This window comes from Terrapene carolina, unplaced genomic scaffold (assembly GCF_002925995.2).
Source record: "Terrapene carolina triunguis isolate 2854851 unplaced genomic scaffold, T_m_triunguis-2.0 Scaffold58, whole genome shotgun sequence".
NCBI lineage: Eukaryota > Metazoa > Chordata > Testudines > Emydidae > Terrapene > Terrapene triunguis.
In genome coordinates, this window is record NW_020664409.1 from 13571681 (window position 1) to 13594577 (window position 22897).

Below are 22897 nucleotides of genomic sequence, written 5' to 3' on the forward strand. Positions count from 1 at the left end.
TGCAAATACTTGTAATCAAAAATAAATATAAAGTGAGCACTGTACACTCTGTGTTGTAATTGAAATCAATATATTGGAAAATGTACAAAACATCCAAAAATATTTAAATAAATGGCATTCTATTATTGTTTAATCGTGATTAATTTTTTTAATCGCTTGACAGTCCTACTTTTAGTGCATTCTGGACAGTCAATACCAAAAACTGATCAAGTAAGATTTCACTGGAATTGGACAAAGAACATCTGTGGATACCTAGTGAGTCCATCTACATTGGAAGGGTAAAGAAACCAGAGTGACTGGGGACTTGACATCAAAAAGAGTCCACCCTAGTATCACAAACTGCACTACAGTCCCTGTCTGTCCCCTAAGTGAACTATCATACCACACATCACCTCTCACTTCCTTTTTTTCCATTGGCTGATCAGCTGCATGGAAGTAAAGAAACCTCCTCCATACTAGCCATGGTTTCTCTGCGCAGCAGACTATAAAGGCAGTGACACTTCATTTGTGATATCTAGGATGTGCCACCTTCAGAAGTTGAATTAAGCATTTTTACACCCTTCATCATAGTCACGTTATCACAATTTGACCTTGAATGTAGAAAGAGTTATTTATAAAGAATTACACATAGTGATCATCTGTCCATGCTGACACTTTGAATATATGGGGGTTTACTAAAACACAAATTTGGTAACCTAAGAGTTAAATATCATGTCTTAATAGATATCTGAAGCATCTGTATTGTGATTCTCCCGATAGTGAAATATTGAGATCCATAGCCATTTTAACATATTTTTAGTTCTTTAGATAAACAAGTACATTCATTAATTATCCATACATTAAGCTCTCATTTGCATTTTATCAAACTCGCTTCCATCTTATTCTGAAAAAGTACCTCTATACATAAATCTATGAGTCACCAAATTAATTTGTAACTGACGTTTTTATTTTGTAGTTAAGAAATATATCTTACTCCATCCTCTGCACGACTATATAGCCGTTTATCATTCTACTATTTTGTTGACAAGTGTTATAAAAGTTAATCAGGTTTCAACACTAACTCTTGAAAAATCTTTTTTCATCTTAAACCATCAGCCATTTATTGTCGTTTTTCACACGACGTTCCACTCATTGCATTCTTGTCCTATTAAGTTAGTTTTCATCAGCTTCATGAGAAATAATTCATAGGAAACTAATACACATGTGGTGTCCTATATCTTCATTATTCACTTCTTCCCAATCTGTTATCACCTACAATTTAGATAATCCAGGCTATTATGTGCTTTATTGTCCACTGAAAAATAAGAGTCTCTCAGAACTGGATAGTACAGCAGAAAACTAATACCACACACATACTCATACACAATAAAAACAGTCACTGAAGTGTGTCAAGCAAAAACTTTTTCTTTCTTTCTTTCTTTCTTTCCAGAGTACCTTAGCTGAGAAACAACATTAGAAGGCATGGAAGTGGGAAGATTCATCTCGTGTAAATTAGCATTTGTTCAACAATATACTTTCCTGATTCCAAATGGTTCTTCTACTGCTTTTACTAATTGCTCCTACTGATGATGCCCTTTGTAGCTTCTTACATTTTAACCACTCTGTATAAATATTTATCTAAGTTCTTTAGTACTCATTCTCTTCACCTTATATTTTGCCCCCTTTTTTTGTTTTTGAGATCTAAGAACATCTTTGTCTTTCAGAATCCTTCTTAATTTCCATTTTGTGAAAAACGAATTCTCTCATCTTTCTCAAGAATTAAGATCCTAAAGTCCCCTATGGTTTTGTGGCCATTTTCTACAGAAGTCTCTAATATCCTTTTATTTTGAGATAGCTAGAACCTCCAGAGTATTCCAAGCGTGGCCTCTTTTCTCTAAGTGCTAGAATGTTTATACTGATTTACACTTACAGAGGATACCAAAACAGTACTTTATTTGATAGGCTGCTTGTAAGTGGGGGGGGGAAAAAGTTTGCCTAAATGGCATACCTGCTGCACCCAATAGCTTCCTTGAGTAACTTTGTTTTCTGAAGGGAAATTTCCACTGCAATCAGATGCACAGTACAACATTAAGCATTTAACATGAACATCTTTCAAAAGATGATGATCTTACATGGAAGCTAGACTTTCATAACACGGGGGAGGGAGAGAGAGATCACTGATTTATATTCCATTATGGATGTAATTCCACGTCCCAAGTGACTGTCAACCAAGGATAATTTTTAAGAAGGCCATGGTCCACAGTTAGTCTTACAACTTAAGTGGGGCAGAAGGTTTTCCTCCATCCAACACTACCATCCCAGAGGCAGAAGCTTCTCTTGCTCTCACACCAGTAGCTACACAGAGGAGTTAATGGCTGCACAATCTGAGGCTGGAAAACTAACACAGACGGGTCAAGGCTTATGATAGACATAATACCGTATGCAAATAGTTTAAACTATTTTGAACAGGGAAAATTTGCATGGCCTGTGCAAAAGGACACTACAGCACTGAAGTGTTTTTCTTTTATAAATGGCTTTTAAGAATAATGGAATGAGATTATTAAATAAACCAAGTAGTTATCAATAAAATCATATTAATATAAAGAAATTAATGTTCATGAAATTCACAGCATGTCTAGAATTACTTTCACAAGCCACAGATTCTGGGTGAAATGCTGGCCCATCTAAATCATCATATTTATGAGGCAAATTATCTCAATTATATGCATACTTAAGAGAAAAGTAAGTAAATAGCCAAAACCAGCTGAATTCTACAGCAATTCTAGGTTAAAAGAATAATGAAAAAAACAGGGTCTAGAACAGTCTAGACTATGAAATTAACTTATTTTAATACAACAGTAAACTGGACTTTTGAAACACTAAATAACATGTTAGCTGATGCTATTATCTGTAAATAATTTGGGAAAATGCATTTAATCTGTTTACATTAGTCACGAAATGACTGAATGATGGTACAGTAATGTTTTCCTTTACATTTCACAATAATAGTTTTGAAATCACTCTGACTTTATCAATAATGTAGAAAAACCTCCCTTATTAGGTCAAGGGCAACATTTGTTCACCTTACTTAAAGATCATTAAAATACATCCTTAATCATAACATGTAGTTCATTACAAATAAAATTGCTTTTGGTTCAATAAAACTAATTAAATGTAAATGGTATTGTTTACTGCTGTATGGATCTTTTGATATAAATCAGCAAGTCACCAAGTATTGAAAATTACAGTGACCTCACTGCTGTTAATAAATTTACTTGATCAAATAAGCCAGAGAAGAATGTCCCAGAACATGCATAGTGCCAGAAAAAACTCCCCCACACATGACTGTGAAACCACAAGAAACCTAACCTGGGTGTTACAGTCCTTGCTGCACAGCCATCATTAAATGACTTGTTGAAATTTTAATTCTCTGATCACATTAAGTGGTTTGAGAAGACAACAAAATCTGTACTGATCATCTTTGGTGGTGTCATCTGTTCTTTAGGAAAAGCTCTGAAGGTTTGCAGGTTTATTTATTCCCGGTGTCACAGTGGATAAGGTTACAATGCTGCACTGTTGATGGGACTGACAGCTCATGACTACACAAGATACTCATAATCCTTTACATTGGATAACTAAAGAAATCAAAATGAGTGACAATTATGGACATTATATGCTGTTAAATGCAAGACCAAATTGTTTAGTCTACTTCTACCCTCAAATTACACTTACTGTCCACTCTTTTCAATTCTTAAAAATATAGTCATGTATAATATCAAATTATATACAGTAATAAACTTCTCCTTTGGAAATGTGCTCTAAGTTCAGCCAGAGACCCTATGTAAGGAAGATGACCCTCGGCGCACTGGGAGCCAGTAACAGTATCATCTACAGCTGTGGCACCAATAGGGAAGACTGGGGTGCAGTTGAGACCACCTGCTTGCCAACACACCCAGGATCTGGACACAAGCAGGGGGGAGGGAGAGGGTGAAGGACCCCTTTGAAACCAGACCTGAAGCCACTCCATGCCTTCTGATGGGCTTGTTACATCAATCGAACCTGACATTTTGCTGTTTTGTAGTTAAATCTATAATTTCTGTTAAACTAGTAGTAAACTGCAAACCTTAATTTAGTTTAGTAGTTGGATATCCAAATGCAGTGAGCATTTTTATTCCAGTTTTAGAGATAGTATTGAATTCCAAGATATTCCACATACTTAAAAAGGGGGACACTGCTACAATTGCTAATATCTCTAGAGCCAGAATAAACTCTAAGTGGAGCCATTGAACATTTTGTATTAACCTGTTCCTGCTTTTCTTGCCACTGCAGTAGCAATTAATGTAGAGTTGTCCATATAGTCTATTAACTCCTTACCCTAAGGCAAAACTTGCACCTACTTCAGTGGGAGCTTTGTCTAAATAAGGAGAGCTGAATGGGGGGAGGTGGGGAATCTATATATCACTGTGATATCACCACAGCTATTTTAGATATAGTCCAGCAGGTGGCATTCAAGAATTATTGTAAAAAGAATCAGTCCAGCCTATTCCTGCAGCTTGTCATTTACACTTTAACCCCAAAATGCTACAACTTATCACTATATGCATATCAAAGATGCGAGCTGAAGGGACTGTATTCATATACCTTTCATGGGAGAAGGATTATTATTTTTTGATAGGCATTTGTTATATAGCATTGATAGAAGTGAATGTGTTATGTCCTCTGGTTATGCGAAAATTCTCTGGAGCTAAGGGCTCATGTTCCAAACTGTGTAAGAGTTAAGTAGTTGTCAACTGGTTAATTGCTACTTGAGTTACAAAGTCAAAACCTTCATATTTTCTAAAGCACCAGATACTACTTAGCCCTAGGGGGAATGGCTATCATATCTGAGCTTCAAAAACAGCTGGTTCTAGATTTGTGTGGCTGGTTCTAAATGGGTGCACAAAAGTAGGGAGAGCATAAGGGGCCATAATCCCAGTGTTTGCATACATGGAATGAAAAGAATGGGTGGGGGTAAAGAGTAGGTGATTTTTACACCTCATGTTGTGCATATCTTGTACATAAAGCGTGAAGAATTTTGAAAATATTTCCAGTTGTTACTGTTGAACTTTTTCAAAAAGAATACATCACATTTACATGTATTTCTATAGTAAATGGCATGGGCCCTGCTTTATATTATACATCTTGTTATAATGGATAAAACAACCTTTATTGTATTTATAATCTTTTCCTCCCACAACATAACAACAGTTATTTTGGATTTCCATGACTCCTGCTGAAATCAAGGTGGCGATTCAAAGTAGTTTGGTATTTTCAGCTCATTCACACAAAATATTAGATTACAAAATTACTACACACTATTCAACAACATAGTCCAAGCCATAAGAATTTGAAAAGATCACTTGACTAAGCTAGAATTATAGAGGTGCTCCAAGAGCTCCACAGGTTAGACTGACAGTTGCATTCAGAGGAACTTGAACAATCATTTATTTCACACTTTAAGGCTTAAATTTAGTTTTCAGATTTATCACCATGAGTCAGGATCTTTAGGGGCACAAAGAAGCTATAAAGCAAGCAATGGCAGATAGTCCCACAATGGACCAGAGGCTGAAGTGGGACTGTTAGTTTTCCTCCAGCCTACTATTCCCAAGCCCATCAGAGAGTGGAGCTATGCATTCCATGACCTGAGATCACAGAGGAGAGTTAGGATATGCCTACATTACAGCTGTGAAGTGTAATTCCCATCTTGGGTAGACATACACGCACTAGCTCTGCTTGATATAGTGTACTAAAAATAGTGTGGATAGGGTAGCATGGGCAGCAGCTCAGGCTAGTCATCTAAATACAACCCCCTCTGAGATCCTGGTACCTACTTGTGCAGTTACCCTGAACCACCCCTGGTGCTGCTGCAGCCACACTGCTAGTTCTAGCTCTAGGATAGCTAGTGCATGTATATCTACCCAAGCTGAGAATTACACCTACCTGCTGCAGTGCAGGTGTACCCTTAAGGGTTGGAGGTTCTTAAGGAGACTGAGGGCTTATCTAGATGAACAGTTAGTGTGCAGCAAGCTGAGGTGAAAATCTACAGTGCACTAGCATGTCATATAGTGTACTTACATGTCCACGTGGACCCTGCTACTGCACAGTAAGAATTCCCTAATGCACAATGACCTACTCCAGTTTCAAAGTGGCGAAGCAGAGCTAATGCGTATATGTCTACCTGAGCTGGTAATTAGACTTCCCAGCTGTAGTGTAAGATGTTTCTTTGTGCTCCTAAGGATCCTACTAGGCGCAGTACAAACATAAGAGTGTGTGCAGATACAATAAACTATTTTGAAGAGGGAATATTTGCATGGGCCCTACACATGGACAAAATTGTGAAACTTTCCATATTTTAAAAAACTACAGCATGAGATGTTAAAATATCCTTATTAGTAAGTGGATTTCTAATTTAAAGAAATTAATTTGCATGGAACACGTAGCTTGCCCAAAGTTCCTTAATTGGCCCTTTAAAGATTCCCCTGCATTGGGTATTCTTCAGGTGGCAGACAGCTGCTGTATGTTACCCCTGACCCAGCATGAGGTTGTGTTCCTGGGAAATGAAGCATAACTGGGGTGTCCCTGTGCCCTGGCAATCTATGCTGCCCACATCTCTTTTCCCAAGCTTCACTCCCACACCCCACTCCCTCTACATTCAAGTCCAGTGGCTTCCTCCTCCTTTCCTGAGTGCCAGAAAGGGGAGCATTGAGAGCACAGGAAAGGCAACCCCACAGCTGCTAGCTCCAGTTCCTCAGCAGTCACAAGCAGTTGGGAGGAGCCATTGCAGAAAAAGTCCTGCTGAACTCCTGCAGCCCCAAGATGAAGCATGCTCATTTTGTCTGTGGAGATGGCATGTACACAGTTCATTTGGCATATAGGAGTTGCGAGGGGATGGACAAGCCCAGTGCTGATGAAATCTTCAGAAAAGTCAGTTGTCAAATTCCAGGAAGTATCTACTGAGCATGTGCTCTGACAAACTTTTCAGAGACTTATTCAGAGAGTTTTCACAGGGATAGCAAAAAGAACATCCATTATGCCAGGGCGACAACCCCTATTCCCAGTCAAATTTCAAGTACCCCATACCCAGAATACAGAGGCATTAGAGTTTCTCAACAAAACAGCTCTAAGAATTTTTTTTAAACATAAGCAAAACAATATATATTTTTCCTAACCCCTTTCATGGAAACAGCTGAGTCAATGTAGCTGAAACTTTTCTAAGACAGACAAGGGGCATGGAAAATTTAAATTCAAACATTTTACGTTTGACAAAGTTATAAGCAACTGAACAACAGGTTCTTGTAAAGGAAAATGTTGGGCATCCTTAACTATGGGCATCATTACCTGTTCTGCCTATAAACACACACACACACACACACACACACACACACAAAATAGGCAGGCAGTCACTGCAAATCTCTATCCTAACGCCTCTGTGCCAGGAAGCATTCACCTTACAAGAGTGGACTGCTATGTCCCAAATCCCCAAGCCTATATTCAATGGAAGAGACAAACCCAACTGTATCCCTCTCTTGCTCCTTTAAATGGAAAAATTAAATATTTGCATAATCCAGTCTTTTCCATAGAATTAAAAACAAATGCATTACTTATTTATAGCAAAGACTAATATTGCATTCATGGATTAATTTCTTTTTAATTAGAAACATATTTCTACATAGTAACTGTAACAAAGGTTTCTAATATATACAAGGTATAAATAGGTACACTGAAGAGATAGTGAAATAAATAGCTGTAAAGCTTACCCCCAAAGCTGGTAACCTCTGTGTGCAGCTGACAGCAACTTTTAGCTTCCAGTCTGTTTCACCATCTAGCTGATCAGTTCGAATAAAACACGAACCTTAAAATTATAAGAAACCATACATCACAATACAGCCAGCTTTTTTTTTTTCAAGGTTCTATAAAATTTCCAGTTTGTTACTTCAAACTGAAATTGTTTCTTTATCCTCTTTCTATACATTTTTATGTAATTATTCCTACATATTAAGGGCCTGATCCAAAGACCCAATGCTTTTGAAACAAGGCCTAAGTGTTTTGTTTTGGTTAAATGCTTTCTGTAAGGAATACTACAGATGTCACACACTATTTCAATACAATCTTCATAACAAATTTTTTTTAAAAATCAATATACAATATCAAAATGCATGTAAGTAACAAGAACAGATTCTACTTTAAGTATTTTATACCATCTAAATTTAGATAAGTAAATGAAATATATATTGGATAAAATGTATCTCAGGTGCAACTCCATTGACTTGTTAGTATTATGCCAGGATGAGCATTTTTGAAGAAATGATTTATATAGCCATTTGTGTAATTGAGATATTAAAGCTATTATAAAATTCAGAGATGTTTAAGATTATTATTCCATTTAAATTTGTGATTGGATCTTAGAAATCCCTTCTAATATACACTTCTTTACTGACCCAGACTGAAACCTATCAAGATGCCATATTTGTTAAGTGTGCATAGAAGCTTGGTTCATTATCAGACTCCAGTACACACGTATAAATTATATTTAAAGGAAATCAACTACAAAATGGATTTTAAAACATTTGTGGATGTCATGGATCCAAAACTAGATAACCTTTCAGCACATGTGACTAACCTATAATTAAGATGTGGTGGAAGCTCAAACCACGCAGATTGACATGAACATAAAAGTAACCGAAGAGAATTAGTGACATTACAAACAATTTATGTGTTTACAAAGAGCAGACTGGTATAAAGTGTTAGAAACTCAATGCTGGAGGAAAATGATAACTAGATTGGTGGATATGGCCAATATAGGGAATATTCATATTACTAAACTAATAGATTCCAAAAAAAGTTACAGCTGAATAGTGTGGATTATATATATATATATATATATATATATACATATATATACACACACACACACACACACACACACACACACACAGAGCAAGTTATTTAAATTTATATAAAAATATAGATATACATTTAAATAGCTTGCTGAATATAAATCCAGAACCTGGCAAGAATTATACTTGTCAAAATGCTAAAAGTTTTAAATTTTCAGACATTAGGAACCATAACAATTTTTATTTATTTATTTAGCACTAGTGAGGGAAAGAGTTTTCCTTTATACACTTTATTATGTTTCTTCCAATTTTCAGTGTCCAAAACAATCCAAGAGATGAATTTGTACATAAATATTTCCTAGACAAAGTGAGTGCATATATGTTATTGGTGGTCCTAACAGATATCAAATATCAATATTTTGTAGAAAGAGTAATAGCCTACTGGTAAATTCTATCCATATACAAATACATAATAATTTTAAAGATCAGCATTCAAACCAGAATTTTAACAAAAATGCCTTTAATACCACATGAATATGCAACATTCCTTCTAAAGAGAAAATATACTACATATTTTATTTATTTAATAATTAAAAGTATATAAAATGAAATGCATTCTTCTCTATTAGTCATTCAGCACAGAAGTTAAGTAAAATCATAATAATTGAAGTAGACATGACTATTTTAGAGTCATGCCATTGGAGTAACTATGGATCCATTCTCATATTCAAGTTTTATGAATAACTGATATTTGCAGAGATTTTTAAAATACACTATGTTATTTATAACATCATGACATGTCACCAGTTAGACCTGACAGATTAGAAGCAAGCATTTCTATAGTAGCCGAACACAATTACACTCACTAGTGTTACAGTATAGACTATAGTAATACTTGTATTGTCCTCACACACAGCATGCAATGATGTTAATGGAGTTAAGAGACAGTAAAATGCATTTTCCAAGTGATTTATGCTAAACTTTAAGTCATTTTTACATATAGAGATCTCTCTCTCTCTCTCTATATATATATATAAAATAGATTTTTATAGTTATTTTTAAGGTTTAGCATGCATATATATATATATATATATCTATATATAGATATATATAGATATATATATATCGAGAGAGAGAGAGAGAGCATGCACATATATACAATTCTGTGAATTAACCTGCATACAATATTAATACATACATTTCATAATGTTCCTAGCTCTAGGCTTGCAATCAATTATGTTAAAACTTTGCTAACAAAGTAGTTTCACCACCAGAAAAGAGTTGGCAGCTATTTCTTTTATCCTATGCTCATTGGCAAAGGAGTTTCCCTTGACTAGTTTGAGTCCTTTTACATACAGAATAAAGCAATGAGCTAAATGCAGTGCCTCTAATAGCCAGTGTACCAGAAAGAGTGTCGCTGAGGGAAGACAAAATTTAAAAAGGTTTTGTATTACAGGAAGCAGGTTGACAAAGTGCCAGTAAATACATTTTGTTTGGGTGCTCAAATCCAGATGAATTTGGTGTCACAATCAAAGTACGTTGACCCTGATGTAGGTAAAGTCTAGCTGAACCCAATGTTTTATTCATGAATGCCTGTAAATTTAGCAGCTCAATGAGTTAACAGTCTGAAAGGACATAGTTGAGAGAGAAGGCACCTGAAATTATATGTGAACTGAAGATGGCATTTTCACACAATCCTCTTTCAAAGAAGTTTACCTGTGTATCTTTGCTCAACAATATTCAGCACGTATTAAGTAAATCAGTCTTTAAAACCTCAATGTAAACAGCTTCCAAAATGCTTCATTTACTTCACTATGTCATAAAAATTTCTTTCATAGTTCAGAACTTCAAATCACAAAACTATAAAAAATGAATGCCCTGAATGTAGTGAATCTCTGGACAACACACTGATGTATTTACTTTTCATAAAATAAGAAAATATTGCAAAGTACTTTTGAAGTGTCCATTATATATAAGGAAATATAATTAAGGTGAGATACCTAACAGTACCTAAGAACTCAACAATCCCAATGCACATTTCAATCTATGGCATAGATCAACAGTCTACTTTCTATCATACTTTTTCCTATACAAGACATTTCATGGCTATTTTTACCCTTCCTGTCAATGGCTGCTCTCATCCATCAATTTCATTTAGAATTATACTATAGATCAATGCAGTTCAAGACCAGTGTGGCTCTTGTGAATGGTTGACTGCACATATATTCATTTAATAGAGCTCACACTATGACATGTATTGGCCAGCCGCATTTCCTCTCCACTTCAGCAGTTAATTTCATCAATAACTTATCTCATAGCCCGTTTCCCTTTTATCCAGAAAGGAGACTGCTTTGTGCCAACTCAGCTCTCAGTAGTGATCACTACAGCAAAACTGAAACAATAAAACCTTTTCCCCACATTTTGAAATAGTTCATCAGTATTGATAAAATAACTAACTGTACTCTGAGATAGTGATTTTAAACTTTGTTTAACTAAGGTGTAAGTATATGAGATTACTTCTAATTATGTAACTAATGTCTAATGAAAAACAGTGAGACAACTTTTTACATGTTACAGCGTGTACCTGTAAAGACAATAGGTACTACATAAAGCCCAAATTATAATATAGACAATTGTCTGAGACACTAATAGATACAACTTTTTCCATGATATTTACTCTTTTAAATACCTATTGTAGTATATTAAATTGAAAAAGTCATAACTTAGTTCACATTATTAAAAGAAAACAGTACATTAGATCGTAAAGTTTACTATCTTTTGTTCCAAACTTTCCATAAAGGAACATGCTTTAAGCCTGCATTAATCAAACTTCAAAACCCCACTTCCGTAGCAGCACTGTGTTCTACCAGAAAGAGCACAACTATAAAAATCTAAGAGTAGAAGATTTCCCTGCTGTGTGTGTGTGTGTGTGTGTGTGTGTGTGTGTGTGTGTGTGTGTGTGTGTGTGTGTGTGTGTGTGTGTGTGTGTGTGTGTGTGTGTGTGTGTGTGAGAGAGAGAGAGACACACACACACACACAAAACTGTGGGACCTGCTAAGGTGTTATTTTTCAAGTAAGCAGGGGTGAGGAAGGGGAGATTTTTTTTTTTAGTCCTTAAAATATAGTTTAAAAATTACACAAATAGTAGAAGTCCAGACAATATTTAAGTACACATCCAATATATGGTATCACCAGTGCAAAAGTGGCCAATTAGAGAGAAGTGAAATCCCATATTGAATGTGGGAAACTTAATAAAAAGGGATCAGAAACACCTGCCATAAAGCTAAATCATAAATTTTAACTTAAAGGAGAATGAAGACGACAGTGGAGGGAACGTAGATATTCATTATTTCTAGATACATAAACATGATTCTTTCCCACTAAAGAAGATTTAGTAGTAGTTTTCAAAAGTTGGACACAGTGAATTTGGCCCATAAACATTCACATAAAGTGTCCATGTTTGTAGCGACGATGGTCAATTGTTTAAAATGATACTGCATTAGAGTCTGGGAATGAGACTATATACAAAAATTGCATTGGTTTAATTAAAATATTTTTTTTAAATCGATTTAGTTAAACTGGTGCAAACCCATGTTGCCACAATTAAATGAATTTACAACTGGCTCCATTTAGCTTACTCAAGTGAAGTCAGATGTAAATCAATTTAAGTGTGTCCACACAAGGGGTTGGTTTCATCAATATAACTATATAAATTTTACAAATAATTTTAAAGTAGTCTAGACACTGTGTTTGTACAAGTCCTAAGAGTGCAAAACAAGCTGTATTTTAAAATTGGTATTGGGTTCTTTTACAAAGATTACCCTAACAATAATTTCAATTTGTGCTCCTGCCAGTACGGCGGGAAGAGAGACATTTGCTATTACTTTTTGTTATGGAAAGCACTCAGATAGCACAATGATGGACAACATTATAAGAACCCAATTAGCTACATATTCTTAATATTAAATTTGGCACTGTACGTTTGATCAGGTTTCCTTTGCTCTTGTTGGTTTGTAATTTGAATATGTGCACAACAAAAAGGCATGAATATTGTTAAATAAAGAAAATATTACTTATTTCAGTCCAGATGAAAAGTGTTTGAACATAATTCAGCGGCGGTTGGGCATTGTCTGTGTTATCCAATATATTATATTCTTAACATTCCAAATCCACCCAAAACATATTGTTACAGTGGTATTCTTAATACGACAGGTTACATAAAAATGTTAATGGGAAGACTGCAAAAGCTCGTATTGCATCTTACTGCAGACTGCAATCTGGTATACTGTGTTGGCTTTAACACAAGAATGCAGTTCATAGTGTCAATTTCAGGTAAGCAACATTAGTGGTTTACCAAGAATTGCACACAATAGCAATAGTTGATGGTTCTATTTTATTCTTTAATGCTAACCATACATAGTATTATGAAATTAAAGCATAAAAATTAACACTGACATAATATCTTGAAAACTGAATGAAGGAATAGAAATTCCAAGTTAAGTCTACCACACTAACTCACTGTTTTCTATAGGTATTACATCATTTATCATATATTAGATCACTCACCCATGCCGAGACTTTTAGATAGCCTACAGTAAGTACCACAAAGTTATCAAAGACTGAATGTCAAATGCAACTTGGATTTTCCTTTCCTGGGTAATATTAATTTAGACCCTTAATGTTGCTTTAACAAAGTAGAATTTTTAAAATTTTAGCTTGTGTTACTATATAGGATATTAATTTGTATATTATCAATTAAACTAAACAGATGACTGCAGGGCTACAATGAACTTAACTGATCTCAAAGCAAATGATATGTATAAGGACCCATTAAAGCTTATTACAAACTACTGAGGTAAACAGATTTCTAGAATTTAATGTAAATGGCCTTAACTTAATAGTGTTATCCCATTTTAAAGCAAATATTAATGAAATATGAACATTCTTTCAAAGACTGTAATAACAATATCACAGACTAATTAATACAATAGAAAACTGAAGTTAATTAACTTACAAGTGTGCAATGATATTAAAGATTTTCCATAGGTGTTTAAAATGTTGACAGAAAAATACTGACAATAAAGTAACATTCACTTAAAATGATTTCACCCACAATATATACCGTATTAATTCTAAAAATATTTAATCATAAAGCTAATCTGTGACAAGATTTTAGTTTATTGCTTTTGATTATTTGTTTTTATTCAAATGTAGTATTTCCTAATAAGAAAATATTTATTAGAAAACATGTGCCTATGAGAAATTTCTGTGCAATTCCAAACTATTATTGCACCGGGCACCTTTCTTCCTGATTACTATATCTTACCTTCAGAAAGAGCAAAACCTGCATTCCTTTCTCCAGCAGAACCCCTATTGATACTTCATACAAAATTTGGCCCTTATTTTCTCTAACTATGGACATCTACAGTCTCGCCAGATATTACAGGAATGTACTTAAATCTCCACTATCACTAGGATAAATTATATTTGTGCATACACCCTTCAGCAAACTGATAACAGTTCTTCGTACAGGCTTTGAAAACAAACTATTACTTTGTGATGCTACATTTTCTAAATGTATTCTAGCTTACAGGGTTTTTTAATTGCATATTTTTGAAGAAAAAATTGTTATACTTGAATTACATTATTTATTCCTATTTTATCTTTTCATTTGCCAATGTTGTTGATGTTTCTGTTAAATGGTAAACAGTAAGATGGACTTGTTTGTTCTTAAAACAATTACATTACAAATTACTTAGTAAGCTACTTAACAGTGAAAATTTACCTAGAAGGAGAAACAAAAAAGAAATAACCAATACAGACTGATGGCAATCCATATTCTGCCACAGAATAGTTGTTTAAAATATGTAATTACATCGGGTCACCAGATTCATGTTGGGGAGAAGAGGGGAATAAATATAGAAAATAAACTGATCTGAATGAAATCAGTACACATTTCATTTGCAAATACTAAAGAAAAACATTTCTAACTTAATAGACATGAATTAGCACTGACCTCTCTAACACTAATTTAAGACTGGAATTTTACCATTAGTGTGCAATTTTTTCCCTTTACTAGGTACTGTTTATAGAATGAGCTTTGGCAAAGATTCTCTGAAAATGTTTTGGATTGCTGCAGAGAAATCTAATTCTCCTCTTTTCCTGCTACTCCAGAAACCCCTACACCTCCCCATGCGAACCTCTAATCCTATTATTCCCTATTTCACCTAAAGGTTCCTTTGGCTATAGAGGTCTCAAAATAACTCCCTTTGGAGCCTGTCAGTTCTATAAAAGTATCAACTACACAACACTCCATCCATCCAGGTTCTAAAAGTAGAGCCTCCCACATCTTGATGATCCAGGGAACAAGTCTGTTCAATAATCCAGGACTGGGTAATTGAATCTACATCTCTTGAAATGCATGTATCACTTCATGGAAAGTCTCTGCATCCTGCAAATGCTACCTAAGGGGTAAGGGCAGGGGCTTTTGGAGCCGAGGAGAAGGGAGGAAAAGTGGTTGGTTTTGCATTTGTTTTAATGAGACCACGGTAGAGAAAATATAGGCTTAATTTTTCCTAGAGCAAAATGCATTCCCATCCTCGTCTCACAAAATATAAAACAATCTAAACAGTATTTTAACCCTTAGAACATTTGCTAATCCCCAGGACTAACTAGTTTCCAGGGTTAAGGGGGGAGGGGTGTAGAAAAGGAGATGAACACTTGGGTGCAGCCAACCCAATCCACCTTCAATCCTACACTCATAATGTGACCCTCCTTCCCTTAATTCCCATTTCTGATCTCTCCCCTAAACCCGGACCAGCAGGAAGTGGGTCCCATCAGGAGCGGAGACAGATGACACAGATGGTGGTAGGGTCCGGGGAAAACCAGGCAAGAAAGAGTGAGTGGGGCCATGTTTACTTGGCTCCAGCAGTACATCTGAAAGAGAACCCTAAAGATCTCGCCTATACTGATGTAGATAGAGTTACAAATTAACTGGCTAATGGGGAGAAGGCAACAGATTGTGCTGAAAGGTGAATTATTGGACTGGAGAGAGGTTATCAGTATAGTTTCTCAAAGATCTGCCTTGGGACCAATCTTATTTGATATTTTTATTAAAGGCCTTGGCATAAAAAATAGGGGTCTGCTAATGAAATCTGCAGATGATACAAAGTTGGGAGGCATTGTCAATACAGAGGAGGATAGGATTATTATACAGGAAGATCTGGATGACCTTGAACAGTGGAGTGACAGAAATATGACAAATTTCAATAGTACATAGTACAAGGTCATGCACTAAGAGTTTCTGCTAAAAGCTCATCAGTTGTAAGTGACAGAGTGGGAGAGAGACCTGGGGTTGGTCGATCACAAGATTACTATGAACCACCAGTATGATGTGACAGTGAAAAAGGCAACTCTGATCCTAGGATGTATCAGGCAAGGGATTTCCAAAAGAGATAGAGAACTATTAGTGTCACTGTACAAGGCACTGGTAAGACCTCATTTGGAATACTGTGTACAATTCTGGTCAACCATGTTCAAGGAAGATTAATTCAAACTGGAACAGGTGTATAGAAGAGCTACTAAGATGACCAGGGGAAGGAAGGACCTATTGTATGAGAGGAGATTGAAAGAGCTTGGCTTGTTTAGTCTAGCAAAACAAAGGCGATGAATACATCAGGGGAATATATAGCAGGAAGCATGAAGAGCGATTTAAGATAAAGGACAAGGTTGGCACCACAACAAATTGGTATAAACTGGCCATGAAAAAATTCAGTCTGGAAATTAGAAAGTTTCTAACCATCATAGAGCTGAGGTCTGGAACAACCTCCCAACAGGAGTTGTGAAGGCGAACAACTTAATTTTGTGAGAGAGATGGACAAATTTATGAGTGTGTTTGTATGACGGTTGCTTATGATGGTAGAGGGCAGGGCACTGTAAACATGGGGATTGCTTTTGGTTTATGTTCCTACAAACTCATGCTTCAGGATTTCAGCTAGCCACTGGTGGGTGGTCAAGAAGAGATTTCCCCCCTCAAAGTATTCTGACTTTTTTGTTTGTTTGTTTGTTTTTGACGTCACCTTCCTCTGAAGCATGAGGAACGGCCACGGCTGGAGATGGGAAATTGGACAGGGTGGGTGAGAGCTCTGCATTGGCACAAAGCATTCTCTCTCTCAGATGCTTGGCTAACTAGTTCTTACTCATATGCTCAGGGTCTAACTGATCACTGTATGTGGGGTTGGGAAGGAATTTTCCCCATGTCAGATTGGTGGTGAGCTTGGAGTTTTTTTTGCCTTCCTTTGCAGTATGTGGTTGCAGGTCATTTGCCAGGATTATCTGTATATATATCTCACTGGCTGTAATACTTTGGTCTAATTTCAGTTGTTGGGTATAGTGTGCAGACATTGGATGGTGTTGGTGGCCTATGATACACAGGAGGTCAGACTACATTTAATGGTCCCTTGCTGTTAAACTCTGACTCTAATGGTGTTAGATCACTGTAAAAACCAGTATGATGACAGAATCAGGCCCCGAGTCTCCATTTATTTCCATTCTTCCCCCTTGTTCTAGCAGTTTCTTATATGCCCAGAATGTACACTCTCTAACACCATTTTTAAAATATTGATCAGTTTGTGAAGTGCAATACAAATAGACATAGCATAATCATTCCCATACTTAGATTCAATAATAAACCACACACAACACCCCCAAATTCCATCCAGTGGAATTTAAACTCCTCCACCTTGGGTCACCAACAAGTTTGAAATCCAGGACATTTAGATCTTCAACACAAACCAATGCCACCTGAGTTAAAGTAACTGGTAGCAATTGTAGGCTGATCTCCTCTACATGGAGTAGCCACTAGAGAGAATGCAACACAATTTACACATTTGTTAGACAGCAGAGGATACCGGGGGGGTGGGGGGGGGAGGGGGAGAAAAGGGTTAAGCACATTTATTCTGAAAGGCAGCATGGCTAAATGGATGAAGCTTGGGTTTGTCATATTGGAGACCTGGAGCCAGTTCTAGTCCCTATTAAAACCTCTTCATGCAACTTCATTGGCGTACGGGGACTGTACAATGGACAGAACAGGCCCCGGGGGAACTCTCACAGTTAAGTGGCATTGGAGGACTGGCGTACATCACCCTTCACTGCTACCCCTTGCAATTCCTGGTGTAGGGGAGTGGCCGTGGTAAAAGGGACTTGTCTAGGGGGAGGAGGAGGACTGGCCACAGCACAAAGTACTCCGGCAATGCTGGGCTGTGAAGAAGCCTCTTGGGTGCTGTAAAAGGCTGCCATAAGTTAGAGCAGATTCTGGGATTTTGAAAGATATACTCTAAGAATTATTTTGGGGATGTTTATGGCCAAATTATACAGATGGTCAGACTAGATGATCACAGTGCTCCCTTCGGGCCTCAGAATCTATGACGCTATGAATTTAAATTTCTCCAATAGACAAAGCCTTAGCTGTGAACCCACCCAATATCCACAGCAAACTCCAATTCTATATATACATACATATAAATATATACACACACACACACACAAGCAAACAAAAAGTACAGAATATAAGAAGCTTATACACAAAACAGAGAGAGTTTTGAAAAGTAGGAGCAAGTACCCAAACAAACAGTTCTGACAGAGAATAAACTGAAGTAAAATAATGAATGCATACATCATTTGCATTTTTGTAATGGTTAATATATAACTGATGGTTCAGAGCATTACTTGTCATATTTCTCCTGGAGAATAGAGTTATAAGGGTTCTGCTTGGTCAGTGCTTACAGAATATGAACAAGTTGTAAATAAGATTTGCTATCAAACATCATTTAAAAAATACAGATGCAAACCTGAAACTGTAAGAAAATTTTTATAGTTTTATTCTTTAACATTATTGTTAAAGAGTATTCAATAAATCTGTGTTGATACTAAGGTACAGTGAAACAAAATCTAACTTAATTGTATATAGTAGTATACAGAATATATTTTATAAAGACATTAAGAATTAAGACTCAGAAAATATTGCTTTAGTATACATATGCACAGGGCTGAATTCTGCTCTTAGTTACACCTGTGTACCAGAGTAACAGCAGAATTTGTCTAATAGTCTTTTAAAATCCATTATTTAAACTACCTTCAAAATATCCTTAATAATAATTGATTAAAATTTAGTTCACTATGTAACAGGAGACAATATTGCACCACTATACATGGCCTATGTTCCTCTGACAACAGCTGAGTCAGAATAAACAAAAATATTACATCCACTGCTCTGAAGAATTGTATCCAATAAATTTTTTACAAATGAGAACATTAGCTACAACTAAATGCCAGCTAAGCCTCAGCAAAACTGAATTATTAAATCTGTCTGCCTGTATCCTATTACAGCCTACTTATGAATACTTGATTTTATTTTGTATAATTGACAAGAGTTGTCAGGAAAGGATGGTTTTAATGGCAATCAAATTAAGATCAACTGGTATAAGTGTCACACTGAAGAGTGTATGTCAAATGTTGAAGAATTAATTGATGGGTCATTGTGAAACAGGTCACGTGAAACTGTCATAAACTGTTATAAATTGACTTGTAATATTACCAGCCTGGCTGCTATGAGTCAGAATCAGAACAATATTGAAAAAGAGACACATTGCTAGATTATATATGCACCTGACAAAAGAAAAATAGACACTGACTTTGCATATCTAGTACTAGATCGTTTACCATCAACTTAATTTTTAAATCATTTATATGCTTTAAATGACTATATACATGAAAATTTTAAACAGATGACAAGATGAATAGCAGTACTGAGATGATGTGTTTGAGTACACAGTTTCATTTCCACTGGGAGAGGTAAAGTTTAGTTTTGAATGCTACCAGGAAAAAAGAACTGTAATATATCCCAAACATAGAAGTTATAATGTCATCACTTGGGACACAGCTGAAAAACATATTGGCATTTATAAGAGATTGATGAAAATTAGTTCTTACGCATTAATTTCTCTTAATACCGCTGAAAGAACTGTGTGGGCACTCAAGAGATATTTGATCTGAATTAAGAAACTGATGAAGCAATTGATTAATTGGAATTTAAGCCATCAGTCACTGGATCCATCAACAGATTCATTTACATTCTAAACAATCAGCTGATGGTCCAATAGGATACCATGTATTAATACACAGTCAATATGATACCACTGAACTCATCACAATTCCTTATTGACAAGTACATAGATGCTTTTAATCCAAGCTTGATCGCTTTGCATATATTTTAGGATTTCTTATTAACTCACTACGTTTCACGAATTTTTATTTTATTAAAAGCATTATGTTTTATGCATGCACTGACCATTCAGAGAGAAAGGAATGTTTACATGCCTAACTAGACTCCCAAAATTTTGACTACTTGCTTTAAATAATTTTGTAATGAACACGAGGATATTCAAAAGCACCCCTTAGATAGCATGTGTAATAGAAGGGTTACAAATATGCAGAGTTATAAAATATTCATATTCCTCCTTTTAATTGTGTTTGGTTTGGCACACCTCCTTGAACTATTATCCTTCTGAGATAGATAGATATATCTATATCAGGGGTCGGCAACCTTTTGGAAGTGGTGTGCCGAGTCTTCATTTATTCACTCTAATTTAAGGTTTCGCGTGCCAGTCATACATTTTAATGTTTTTAGAAGGTCTCTTTCCATAAGTCTATAATATATAACTAAACTATTGTTGTATGTAAAGTACATACGGTTTTTAAAATGTTTAAGAAGCTTCATTTAAAATTAAATTAAAATGCAGAGTCCCCCGGACCAGTGGCCAGGACCCGGGCAGTGTGAGTGCCACTGAAAATCAGCTCGCGTGCCGCCTTCGGCACACGTGCCATAGGTTGCCTACCCCTGAGAGAGAGAGAGAGAGAGAGATATATAGATATATATATATATATAATTACTGAGTTTATTCATGAAAAGATGTATAGAAATGGTGACCAGATAAAAACAAATTTCACATGATTAGTTGATTTTAAAAGTGCTATAGGAATTCTTACATATAAGTGGTCAAGAATTCACCTGTAGACTACTTCACAAGTAGTCGTGCCAATTACTGTTATGTGAACTATAGGAAATGGGTTAACTATAGGAAATTCACTATTTCCAAGTCCTCAAATCACATGTGATGGTGGTGCTAGCATTGTGAGGTGAACAGAGAAGCACCTAAAGGAGGATATAATGGTCTATAAATGTTCATAAGGCTTTAACTGTTTATCGAAAGTTTTACATTTCTCTTTTACCGGGGGATCTCGTTCCGACTCCCTGGTCTGCAGGTTTGCAAACACTGAAAAGGTAGTGATTTTCCACCTCATTATATCTGTTTTATGCCAATGCAACTCCCCTGAAATCAATGGAGCAACAGTATAAAACGGATGTAACTGAGTGGAGAATATGGCCCAACATGTTTAAGAAGCATAAGGAAGAAGATAGCTATGTTAATGGCATGGCTTTCATTCAAAACATTTAGCATAGTCAAGTATCCAAAGTAATACATACAATTCAAATTTGAGGCCACAAGTAGCAATAATTCAAAGTGCTCAACAGTTCAGAGGTACAGAAAAGTCAAAACTGAAATTAAAGTAATTACCTTTAAAATACCAAGTGATAATGCTGTCAAACGTCAATGGAAGCATAAAAACCATATACATTCTAAATAAAAGATGCCAACCATGTGCGCTAAACAGTTCATCTTCTAAAATTAAATGACACTACTATTAAATTATTTTTTTTAAATACCACTTTCATAAATAGTGATTTATAAAATGTGTTTATTTTATGCCAACTTTTTCCACTACAGAGAGCTTGAGAATAATGTATTTACTGCTAGCTAAACATAATTTTTGGATAAGATCTGAAATATATTTTGACCTGGGTTGTGTGGCTGGTTCTTTGGAATTGGAAAAACCTTATATGCGGTGGTTTTGGTTGTAATAATCTTACATCACAAAAGTCATTGTCTGGGTGGTGGTATGGGCTGGATTACCTTTAGGGGACTGTTTTGGCTCCTTGTTAACTAGTATAGTGATATAGGAGCTCACTTTTTTTGATAGAATAAACCACCACTTTTGGGTGGTGTTTGCCTTATTTCCTACAGTCTGTCCTGAATTTGGCACTCTCATACCCAAACCAGGCAGCGTGACAGCACCTAATTTCCATATTATATTCCATATAATTTCCATATTAAGTCATTAAGGGCAGCAGTGGAGAGGGAAGCAGGGGAAGGAAGCCACTGTTAGGGGTGGCTTCTCCCTGGCAGTGGAGGGCATGGCCCTCAAACGTAACAAGGGAAATCCAATAGATCTTGAATTATCCCTTAACAAAGGGATGGGCCATTTCCTCTACTTGTGGCCTGGCCCCCAATTCCTCCACCTGCAGCAAAGCTCCCACCAGGAGCCCTACTCCCCTGTTCACCTTCCTCGGAGAAAAGTTGGAACAGTTTCCTCAAGTTTTGAAAACTCAGTCCCCAGCCCCCACCCTATCCCACTGGAAAATGAAATCTATCATGCCAGCTCTGAAAACCTACCATATGTTGTTAAAGCGCAAACCATTTTAATTTATGTCTTCTATGCCCAGTACCCAGACCCATTCCATGGCTCCTCTGATATACTTTGGGAAATACTGATATAGAGCGTGATATTTTGATAATTCCTTACACACTTTAATAAGCAGTGATATAATTAACAATGTTGACATGTAAAGAAAGCATCATTACTGGCATTCAAGTTACACCTACTGAAATGAATGAGGAGGTTCATACCTCGGTTACTGTTTCAGGTTATCTGCAAACCCAGGCAGATATTGCTGAAACTGTTACATTGCATCATGTTTTGAAGTTTTTCTCCACACCAAATGGAAATAGACTGGAAAACAACTGTCTATTCATACCCCTTTATCTGGCCCCTCCGTTGGCAGGCAAGCCTCACATTTGGGGAAACACTGTGTTAAGCGAAGGAGAGGTTTTCAAGTTACTTAGTAATATAGCTGGTTGGAAAAC

The 22897-nt window shown here is 36.0% G+C and overlaps 1 protein-coding gene across 1 annotated transcript in view; it reads right to left on the bottom strand.

Annotated features, from left to right (window-relative positions):
- ATP9B (ATPase phospholipid transporting 9B (putative)) overlaps positions 1-22897 on the bottom strand; it is a 280545-nt gene that overhangs the window by 156966 nt on the left and 100682 nt on the right. The window contains exon 8 of the mRNA XM_024206823.2: positions 7776-7870. Coding sequence (XP_024062591.1) covers positions 7776-7870 — 95 coding nt within the window. The remainder of the gene's footprint in view (positions 1-7775; positions 7871-22897) is intronic.